The 11,981-nt window shown below is 36.9% G+C and overlaps 1 protein-coding gene across 1 annotated transcript; it reads left to right on the top strand.

Annotated features, from left to right (window-relative positions):
- Positions 1-1,664: 1,664 nt before the first annotated feature.
- On the top strand, positions 1,665-10,537 carry LOC127808172 (uncharacterized). Its single transcript, XM_052346582.1, has 12 exons — positions 1,665-1,988; positions 2,096-2,270; positions 2,942-3,025; positions 3,924-4,165; positions 4,814-5,045; positions 5,186-5,350; positions 5,672-5,803; positions 5,909-6,022; positions 7,601-7,648; positions 9,017-9,095; positions 9,480-9,536; positions 10,176-10,537. The coding sequence occupies exons 1-12, from the start codon at positions 1,798-1,800 to the stop codon at positions 10,232-10,234; spliced, it is 1,578 nt and encodes a 525-aa protein (XP_052202542.1). The 5' UTR covers positions 1,665-1,797; the 3' UTR covers positions 10,235-10,537.
- The last annotated feature ends 1,444 nt before the right edge of the window (positions 10,538-11,981 follow it).

The following is an 11,981-nucleotide window of genomic DNA, read 5'->3' as shown; positions in this document are numbered from 1 at the left end:
AATTAAAAATGTCCATCTCTACAATGGGCAATGGACGTTTTTGGAAAAAAATTAATTAATGATAATAAGAATTAATTTGGTCAAGTGGAGGTTAATTAATTAATGCTGTCAATTTAATTATATGATGATTAATTAATGGTCATGGTCATGGTCATGGTCATGGAAGCTGCAGGTCAACCACAGGTACGTACGGTCACCTATAAGAAAATATTCAATGTATTGGTGCCTGTGATATTACGAAATTCAACCCAGAGAAAAAAATGGTTATAGATCGATCTTAAATATTTGTTAATTAATTATAATATTATGTCAATAGGATGACATAACTAGCTAGAGACTTGACCAGCTGCAATGCAATGAATTTAATTTGCCCTAATTGCTTTCATAATGAATCACAACTGTACTACGTACTATATATATTCTTGACCTTAAATGCATCCAATGTTGGGACTTAGACAGTGTTTGATCTCATAAATTAAAAAGCTGAAAAGAGAGAATGGAAACTGCTATCAAAGTGTTGTAGGTACAAGCATCTCTCAACAAGCAGCTTGTCTGTGGGTATGAAAATGAAGTGACCATTATGTAAAAGCAAAGATATATGGTAAAGTTAGGTTGATATTAATATTAGTGTTCACACACGAGTTAAAAAAAAAATAAAAAAAAAAATTAACAATTTAGACTAGAAAGTACATATATAATTTGTATGGTGCATTCGATTAAATTATCATTATCCTTTAAATTAATGGGGAAGATATATAAAGTTGGTGTTAGATAAGATGGTGAGTTACTATTGTTCTTTCTTTTCACTTGTAAGAAGATTGAAAAATTATCTATGATGGTTTGGAGAAGGGGTCCCTAATGACAAGTTAGCAAAATGTTAAAATATCTCGAATAATTATAAGTTTAGAGTACATTTTATGTGATTATAATATTATGTCATAAATGATCTTTAATTAAGGAAAATTATATCAATTAAGTAGTTCTTTTTTTACGGATGACAAAGAAAATTATATCAATTCTTTGTCATCCAATTTACCCTTTTACCAAGAGAAAAGAAGGAGAAAGGGTTCCGCGGAACAATGAGCTCGAGTGTCGAAAGTTGATGATGGATGGAGGTGATTTAGACGGTGAAGATGCATGATGATGATGATGCAGCAGACAATTCATGTGGGGTGGGGTGGGGTGGGGTGGGGGAGGGCGCTTAAAGAAAAAAAAAGTAAGAAACGAGCAGAGAGTTGGCGCTGGCGGGGAATGGATGGATGGATGTAGGAAGACTAGGGTAGACTTAGACTAGACTCTACAACGTGTCATTCACGTGCACAAAAGAGTGTGTGTGTGTGTATGTGTGTTGGCATGGGATTCATCGCTCGCTGGCTGGCTGGCTCGCTCGCTCGCTCAAACCGATGTCCAGTTCATTCTTTAGATTTCCGCCGACACCACGGGTGGGGGGAGTGGGCCTTGCCTTGCTCAGACTCTCTCTCTCTCTCTCTCTCTCTCACTCTGTGGGGGTCACACATCAGCTAATACTTCCAAGGTACAGACAGTTAATGCGGAAAACGATGGCGTCTCTCTCACTCCATTCCCAATAAATAAAAAAAAGAAAATATATAATCATAATAATAATAATAATAATGCAATTAAAATATCAGTCAAACAGATTGCTGCCTCTCGTCTCTCGCCTCTCGCCGTTTATATGACGGTTCATCTCTCTCACCAAACCACCTCAGATCCCTTCCTTCACATGACCCAGTCTATGTAGCAGAGCTACCGCCAGATCTGGTTTTCCCCCCGGTATAAATGGACGCCGCCGCTGCCGACGGCACGATCAAGTTAGGGCCGCTCACCGCCAGGCCCGACCGCTTCCTCAACCTGGACGCCGACGTCATGGTCTCGTCGCCCGTCACTCGCCAGAAGGCCGAGGCGGCCAAGCAGATCATCGAGAATCACTACAAGAACTACCTCCAAGGCCTCCAGGATCGGAAAGAGAGGTATGGAACTGATTTACTGGGTTGCCGAGTTCAATTTGTTCTGGTGTTGTTTCGTGAGTGGCTCGTTAATTTCTGTGTGTGTTTGGTGGCGGCGGTGGTTTGTTTAGGCGCCGGGCGCTGCAGAGGAGGGCGCAGGAAGCGAAGGTGTCCAGCGAGGAGGAGGAGCAGATGCTGAGGGATTTGGAGCGCCGGGAGACGGAGTACATGAGATTGCAGAGGCACAAAGTTGGAATCGATGACTTCGAGCAGCTGACTGTTATTGGTAAAGGCGCGTTTGGTGAGGTATATGTCTCTGCAATCATTGAAGCAATCATGAGTGGATGTGGTTTGTTGTGTTATGTCCCATTAAGGCAATGCTTTTTTGCGGTCGGTGGATAAAGATAAAGAGCATCTCATTATAAGACTGGTCATTGTTGTCTCGTCAAATGATGATTCTTGGTTAATTTGATGACTGATGTTCTAAGTGAACTTGATAATTTCTGATCAGTTGTTTTAAGGATGCACATCGGTCAGTTGTTGGCTAGGTAGGAAGTTAGCATTCGTGCTATCATGAGAATTAATCGGCGAATGATCTGAACTCGTTTTGCTCTGTGCCTAGTAATGAAGCTTCCAATGTCTAAGCTCTTGGTTCTAGTCCCTCGTGAATGGATTAGCATTTGTTAGATATTTGTTTATTCTGGGTCTTCATATTTTGGGTCTTCTATCTCTAATTTTTGTTTGGTCAGTATTTTTCAATCTTTAAAATCAGTTTGGGGCATGTTCACCTGCTGACATGTGATCCTTGGTGTAGCTTTGGTATTGACTGAATCACCATCTTCAATAGGTCAATTTGCTTTTGAATTAACATGATATTTCCTTCTTTACCCTCTCTCTCTTGTGATGATTAAGAGAGGATTGTTATGTTCTCTTCTTGTGTAGTTGTCTGGACTCATGATCTGAATTAACCAAAACAGGTCAGGCTATGTCGTGCCAAAAATACTGGAGAGATTTATGCAATGAAGAAACTGAAGAAATCAGAGATGCTTAGCCGTGGACAGGTTGACATCTTGCAAAATCAGCACAATTGTCTTATAATGCTTTTCTTCTTAGTATTATTCAAGCCTCCTTTTTGTAGAACACTGCTCTATGCTATGTTTCTTTAATTGCTAGTCTTCTTTTTTTGCTGGAAACTAGAAAATCTTTTATTGCTATTTTCCAAAATTAGAATTGGTTAACATGAAAAACAAAAAACACGCACACATTTTGATAAATTTATTAAGCTCATAATGTTTTGGTATAACTTTGGACTTAGGGGAAGTGAATGTCTGTATTAAATATGAAATCAACATATATTTTCATTTTGATTTCGGCTATACAAGGTTTGTTCTCTTTTTTTGTTTTTTTGTGCTGTCATTCCCTCAGGATTAACAATGGCCATGCAACTGAGGAATACTGAAATCAATATCCTTCAAAATCTCAATTGCATTAGGATGATGCTTTTCTTGTTTTTTGCCTTTCCGTTTCTTAGAGAAAAACATGAGAAAAAAAAAAAAAAAATGGAGGATCTTCAGTTGGTTGTAAAAAATATTGTCTCTGAGCAATTTTCTGTGTTTGCTTTTCTTTTTGTCAATGTGTACTCAATAGGTATACTGATAGAAAGAATGAAATTGCAACAGATACTTCTAAATCCTTTTAACATTCTTTTGCTCCATATTTACCATATTTACCTTCTGCAGTTGGCACATTCTCAAAGGTTTACATTCAGAATGAACTTTGTCAAATCTAATAGTAAACCCTCTGATTATCCGCTCAGAATAGTCACATTGTTCTGCTAAAAGTCGATCTGAATTTTGAAGTCAAGCCTGTTAGTCCTTGGCACCACTTTTTTTTTTTTTCCTTTCCAATAAGGTGGTTCTGGACATCAGAACTTATCGTTTCTCTTTTACTTGATTTTAGGTTGAGCACGTCCGGTCAGAGAGGAATTTGCTGGTGGAGGTTGATAGTCGGTGCATTGTGAAACTCTTCTATTCTTTCCAAGATTCGGACTTTCTATACCTTATCATGGAATACTTGCCTGGTGGTGATATTATGACCTTACTAATGAGAGAGGATGTTCTTTCTGAAGACATTGCACGATTTTATATAGCCGAAAGTATCCTTGCTATTCAGTCAATTCACCAGCACAACTATGTGCATAGGTACTGTCACAATGCAAGATACAATTGTATGATTTGTAAATTTCTGTGATCTTGGTAGCCAACTTTTACAGATTGAAGTGTGCATTTTATAGCCAAAAACAGATATATGGATTTTTATTTACTGACTATTTTATTGCATCTTTAATTTTTTAGACCTAAGTTAAGTTCTTAATTTTGCATGAGGTGGTAATGGGCACAGTACCTTTTACCGTTGAATGTTACTATGTGATTTTGTGAATATCTTTTTTGAGTACATTATATTATTATAAGTAATACCAGAGGTTTGAACTTCTTTTTAGTGCTGGAGAAAATTCATGCTGTACTGGTACTCTTTCCCGCTTTGGGGAGTTATTATATATTTACCATTTTTGCTTTTAGTTTATTTCTTTCTTTTTGGAGCAATAATTGTTTTCATTTTGTTGTTCTATCATCAGTTTCAATCTTTCACTTCTTCTGGCACATTTAATGGACCATATGTAGATTATCTTGCTCTTTTTTGACTATTCTCAATAGCTTGCAGCTTATTGTTATTTCATTTATGCATTAGTTGGCATCTTCAAATAAAGTTTCAGCTTTACTTTGGTTATAGATATCTGTGTAAATAATTTCTGCGTGTAGAATTGGTGATACCTAATTTCTCTGATGCAGGGACATAAAGCCAGATAACCTGATACTGGACAAGAATGGCCATTTAAAGCTCTCAGATTTTGGCTTGTGTAAGCCGCTGGACAATAAATATTCAACAATGTTGCTGGAAGAAGAAGATTTTTCCACCCAGGATTCAATATGTGACAGTGAAGGGCATTCTAACTGTGAGAAGCCTCCGTGGTTGATGCCAAAGGAACAATTACAGCAATGGAAACGTAATCGTCGAGCATTGGTATTATCATTATTCTTTTTCACTTCCCATTTTATTTCTCAGTTTGCAATTGAAATTATTTAATTTGACATTCTTTTTAAATTTATATTTTTCTTCCTTTTCTTTTCCTATTGTTAGTGATGCCCTGTTCTGTGTATCAGGCATATTCTACAGTAGGAACTCTTGATTATATGGCTCCTGAAGTTTTGCTTAAAAAAGGATATGGAGTGGAGTGTGACTGGTGGTCTTTGGGTGCAATCATGTATGAGATGCTTGTAGGGTATCCTCCCTTCTGTTCAGATGACCCTAGGATGACTTGCCGCAAGGTATCCTAATTCCTTATATTGCTTAGTTCCTGATACTGGGCAGAAGTGAGATATTTTGTGTTTTATGGAAGAGGTGATGTGAATGACATGAAAAAGGCATTTGGTGGAGCATTCTTGAAAACTGGATTTTGAGAGTATTTGTTACAAAAAGGGCGCTTTCTGTAAATGTTGAATTGACCGCTGAAACCTATTTCTTCCTTTTTCATTCTCAGTAGAATGGTTTTCAGAAAAGTATGTGGAGCCTTGAATATAAATTTCTCTTAGTTATTTTATGCATATCCTTCATTTTGCAGGATATATCATGTTTCTTTTTTGTGTCAGATAATCAACTGGAAAACATGCTTGAAATTCCCAGAGGAGCCAAAAATATCTGATGAGGCTAAGGATCTAATCTGTCATTTGTTATGTAATGTTGAAACAAGGTTGGGAACAAGAGGAGTGGAAGAAATAAAGGTGATACTTTAATGGAAAAACCAAGTTGCTCCTCACTTCTCACATCACACGAACCTCTTTCTCCTGAAAATTTGAGATGTTGCTTCCTCTTTTTAATGTCTCCAGGTGCATCCATGGTTTAAATCCATTCAGTGGGACACACTATATGAAATGGAAGCTGCCTACAAGCCTACTGTAAATGGAGACCTGGACACTCAAAATTTTGAGAAGTTTCCTGAAGTGAGTGTATACATTAATGCTTGAGATTTGCAGTTTCTTTCTTAATTTCACTGTTCTGCTGCAGTCAGTGAAGGATGGCAATATTAACACACTCCAAACTGATGATAACGCACCAAGCTCTTTAAAAAGACAAATATTTTGAAGTGTGTTAATGTCATTTTCGAGTGTGTTAATATCGCCACCCTTGGTGAATTATGCCTCAAATGATCTCTCTATTTCAGTCATCCTTTTCGTAGTGCTAAGGTCACTATTTTGTCTTTGTCTTCCATCTTGTATTATTTCCAATATTTTATTTTTGGTCATTGGTCCCTGCAATTGAAAAATCTGAGACATGCGAGTCCATACAGACACAACCAATCACACCCTAAAAGGAGAAAAACATGAAAGACAAAAACTAGAAACAAGAAAACCAAGAATATAATATATATATATATATATTTATAAAGGCGCAACATAATCTCATCCTTTTTTGACATTATATCCAACATTTTCCGAGAAAATATGTCCCTAATGCAATCATTTTCTGTTTGTTGTTACCACTCATCTAAGAAGTACAAACACTTTTATGAAGGCATCTTGTGTTGAACACCATTTAGGACACTTTCAAATGAGTTTTGGACACTAGTCCAAACAGAGCGTATTGTTTTTAATTCTTTTAAAACCAAGCACTTTAACACTTGAGGAACACTTGTCATGTTTGTTGGGAGATCTTTCATGTCCATAACAACAACAACAACATATCCAGCCGTTATCCCACTATGTGGGGTTGGCTACATGAATTCTAGACTTCTATGTTGGTTACATCCCAACAGATAGTTTGTCTAGAATTCATATTTGGATCCGACTAGGTTTTACGCTGGTTGTCGGCTACCTAACGCAACCCTCCTCCTTTATCCGGGCTTGGGACCGGCAGTGGATAATATCTCCTGACGGAGTAATGATGAAATGAAGTTTCAACACCATCTTCATATGGAGAAGTTTCATGAGATGGTAGTGAATGAAGATAATTGATATAGTTGTGTTCCATCACTTAGTTGACATGGTGAAACCAACAAGTACAATATGGAAACACAACTTAAACAAATAAGGATTATGTTACAGTTTTATAAAATAAGTTGAAAACCAAGTATGAAATGTGAATGCTATAAATGTACGTTTTTAGTCCTCACTTCTTTTGATTTTTTAATTTTAAGAATTTTGAATTCCAAAATTATTAACTTGCTTGTAAATAGAGTTCTTTAAATATGTATGAAGACTTTTTATTCATAGTTATTTCTTATTATGTGTAGTATTGAGTCATTTCCTCATATACATATAAGACATTTAATTTATTATTCTTAGTGTGATTGCCCTATTGTGTTTGAATTTTTTGAAATTTACTGTGGTGTCTCATGTTCATGTTCCCTGTTCTTTGCCACTAATTCATGTCAACTTTGTGACTTAATTTGAAAACTTATCCTGGATTATTGGTTTCGGTGGTTCCTATCCTAAGTATCTTCTCATTCCATTTTTCATCTGTGTGTGTGTTTGTGTGTTAAAGTAAGTTTCTTATATACCCTAACCTATGCTGTTTGATAGGTAGAGGATCCACCTTCCACAATACCAAAAGTGGGACCTTGGCGAAAGGTAATAAGTTGTTTATCACGTCAAATTATTTGGATTAATTTGGGTCGGCTAACTTTTACATCTAGGTAAGAGTAGCAAAGGGACTTGCATTCAGGACAACTTATATACTTCAAAATTGTTTTGATAATCTTTATTGCAATATAATTTCCAAATATATTTGTCAAGTTTAGCATGTAAGGTAGTGTTCATATATTCTCTTGAAATTTTATTTGATATATTGGGATATCTTCTCAGGTTTAGAGCACATGGCTAAAACTGCAGTGTTTTTATCTGGCATATAAAGTATTTATATGGATTGTAGTACATAAACTAGAAATTTTCTGAGTCATGTCTGGCGTTCTATTTGTTGAGAGTAAAAATGATAATATAAAAGATAAATTTAACTCTCTAACTAAGAACTTAAGCTATTAGATGAGATGGTGATTAACAATTCAACATGGTATTAGAGTAGGCAAAGGTCTTGAATTCATACCTCATCACTAACCCAATATTTAAATTACTGCACATGTTTGGAGCAGCTTGCAATGAAGCCTGGCCACATGTGAGGGGGTGCATCGAGTAAAATTGACAATATAAAAGATAAAGTTAACCCTCTATTTAATAGTTTAAGCTTTTAGATGCAATGGTGATTAACTATTCAACATTGTTGTACTTCTGTAGGCATTTGGATGATTAGATAGGATTATATCTATGGCGAATGGCTCGTGTGATTTCAATTTCTTACTAGAATTCTTCTCCTATCTTGCACTGCCATGGCAGCTGAAAACAATCTGACTTCAACTCATCCTGGCCACTCATTCTTTTTTATGCTATTATGAAAGTTGTGGTTTAGTCAACTTCCGCAAGTATAGCTAGCTCTCTTCTACTACATAGTTGCATCTTTTGGCTAGAATGTTGATAGGAGTTTCAATTTTCAGCAATCCTTGTTCCTCCTAAATGTGTGAGTTTGTGCATTTATATATATACATATATATATATATATATAAAGAGAGAGAGAGAGAGAGAGAGGGAGGGGGGGGGGGGGGGGGGGAGGCAAGGAGGGAAGGAGAAATTGATTTCTTCTTCTGTGGATATGAAGCATGCCTTGTAAAGGTGTGTGGCATGATCCTGAATGAGAAGGAAAATGTGATGGTTTTGTTTGTTTCAACAAAAACTATGGTTCAATGGCAAGACAGTATTTATGTGCCAGGCCATAAGGCTTCATTTGGAAATTCTGCCCTAGTTTTGTATTCTGTCGCAGAAATTACATCAATATCTGTAACCTTCTTTATGCTCAATATCATTCTATTGTTTCCCTTTTGCCTAAGGTAACAATTTAAGATAAAATCCTTGCATATTGAAATATGTTTTGCATGTCCAATATTGCAGATGTTGACATCAAAAGATGCTAATTTCATTGGGTATACCTTCAAGAAATCTGACATTCTAAATCCAGTTGCAACTTCAGGTGAGCTGCTTAAGTACTTTTATTGATACACATTCCTTCTCTGGGTGGTTTGATAACTAATTATTCAATTTTGAAGTCTTCTTAATTTGTATTCACGAAGTGAAAAATGCAGGTCAATATTGAACTGAGAATTCTTGCAGTAGGGCAATCCATTCTTTTGCTTTGATAGATTTTATAGGAGATCTTAATTTTGGCAAAGGGATATAGTCATATAGATCGTATTGTGTTTCCTCTATACATGGTGCTACTTTAGCATCTTTTCTCTAACTATAAACTCTTCTTATTAAGAAATTTTGGCTCTATCGTTATGTTAACCATAGATATCTGTGAGAAGTACTTGTTATTAAATATCAAACACATATCTAAATTCTTTATTGTTTGCAGGTACCAACACGAGATCAAATGTATCTTCAAGAGTGCCATCTTTAATATCCTTGTTTGGTATGGAAACTTTTTCTAATTGTTGTTCATATTAGTAACAGCAACTGTTTATATTTAGAATGCAATTTGGGTTAACAGATACCTTACAGTTAAGAGTGATGATGAGTTGCAATGATCTGCTCTTGATTGGCTCCTCCTCCTCCTCTTGTTTTGAAGTCCGAATCTTATAATAATTTTGATTATTTTTTATATCAATGATAAACATCTGGTAGAAAAGAAGGCTTTTTTTTTTTTTTTTCTCCCCAATACAAGGGGGGTGGCAGTTAATGCTGGTGAACCTTTACTTCTTTGTAAACGAAGTTATGATAAAAACAAGCTTTTTTACAGTAATGATTGCAAGGCTTTGTTTAGGAGAGAGTTAGGAATGGAAGGAAATGGAAATGAGTGGAATGAAATGTAAAATAGAGGGTACGGATAGAAAGCCATGGAAAATGTTTCTCCTTGAATGAAAGAGCAAAGGAAATGGAACAAATGACCATTTATATCCCTTTCAATGGAAAAATAAAGTACGATTAAGTGAATAGGCAAATTTGAACTTTTTAAAAAACCATTAAAGATAATGTTTCTATCCATTTCCATTCCGTCCCCCTCTCCCGAACGTACTGTGACAAACTGGTAATGGTTTGCTTTCTGTTACAGGGCAGGTAGAGCTGGAAGAAGCTGAGCTGATGGAGGGCGATGAGAAGCAGGCAACTTGAGTACCTAGCACCTACCCCCTTCAGCTGGCTCTGTACCTGCCTGAATTTACCAATATTCTTATACGAGACCCGACCTTGGACCTTGGTAAAAGATTGCTTGGCAGAAACATGAATAACAAGTAGTTGTTCAACTGCAAAGTTGATATGAGTTTTTTAAACACTGTAATTCTTTTCCACCTGAATTCTGCAATGTATAAGTGCCATTGTACAGCCAAAACCATCTTTTATACCTCCCTCTCCCTTTCCCTCTCTCTTGTCCACAATTCCTTTTTGGCAATATAAATCCAATTAAAGAAGATAAAAGTTATGTGAGAAATGTTGAGCCCACTGATCTATAAAGTTGATTTTTTGCCCCTGTCCTGTTGATTAGCTTTGTTGTACGGATGGAGGGAGAGAGGGAGGGCCCCCCGAGGGGGGGGCGGGGGGGGATTTTGTTTAGGCTTATTTTGTCTGTTGGTCCATGTGAGGATGAAGCACACCAGATGGCTAAGGCTGTACTGAATTGAACTCACTTGTAGTAATAACTGAACCTTGGTGATAATGACATGACAGGCACTGGGCGGACGTCCGAATTCGAAATTCAGATGATACTCCTCCTCTCGACTCTTTTGAGTTTGGGATTGGTCCCGAAGTTTTGTTTATTCTCGAATATGAATATGGGGGGGGGGGGTGGGCCGGTGCGTGGCTATAAAGTAAGGATGATTGATGACTGATGAGGAGTAATATTCCAATTTGATGGCCTGCATGTGGTTATTGTTATTTTGAACTGGCAAAGCTTTTGGAGTGGAGTTTTAAGTGGGCGTGGGGCGTGGTTGGTTGCGTAGTGTGTGGTGTGCGCTTTAACTACTAGTAGGTTAGGTGCATATATTAGAGTCTGGAATGTGAGTGGAAGATTTATAAAAATTGATGGTTAGTGTAAGTATTAATTAAAATTATAAAATTGAAAATACACGAAGTAAACAAAATTTTGTTTGACCACCAATGATAGTTACTATAGAGGCGTTCAAGGCTTAAATTTGGACACAATCGAATCATCACTTATGCAATATCGAGAATAGAACCACCAAACCTTAACAAAGCTCAATCCCAAAATGTCCCCCTCTCTCTTGGTCGAATCTAACCCCTTAGCCAAGAATTGAAATGCTTTACACATATTAGAGTTCACAGAGGAAACAACAAATATCACAAAGATAATGGGTCGAAGAATACAAAATCGAGATAACTACTGAAAGAGAGAGTCGAGGATCGGTTTATATAGGCAAAGCACGAATCTTCCATTGAATCGGCCAAAGCGACAAAGGAAATCCAAGAGACGCGACAACATAACAGCCAAGAAGAGACGATGCCCACAACGGCAGAAAAAGGTGCCGTAGACAACAAGGGAGTATGGAGGATTCGACATCGATACGAGGGACAACTAGGGCAAAGAGATGGTGGGTTGGGCTTTCCATTACTTGAGTAAATGGGCTTAGGCCCATTTCTCCTCCAAAATAAGGATTAACACGCTTATGGCTCGACTTTTATTTTTTGGACTGCCAATAAGTAGTGTTTGGACTTGGTTGCATCTTTAATCATGGATTGGGGACTATGAAGATTAAACCTATTCGAAAAAATTGTCACCACCTTGGGCCTTATTAGGAAACACAAAATCAACAGATCTCCATCTTGTTTCTTAATAAGGCCAGCACACACAAGTAACAAGAAAACATGCACATGCAACAAATGCATAAGCAATCATATACCTTTA

Source organism: Diospyros lotus, chromosome 8, assembly GCF_014633365.1.
Source record: "Diospyros lotus cultivar Yz01 chromosome 8, ASM1463336v1, whole genome shotgun sequence".
NCBI lineage: Eukaryota > Viridiplantae > Streptophyta > Magnoliopsida > Ericales > Ebenaceae > Diospyros > Diospyros lotus.
This window is presented reverse-complemented; position numbering and strand designations above follow the sequence as displayed.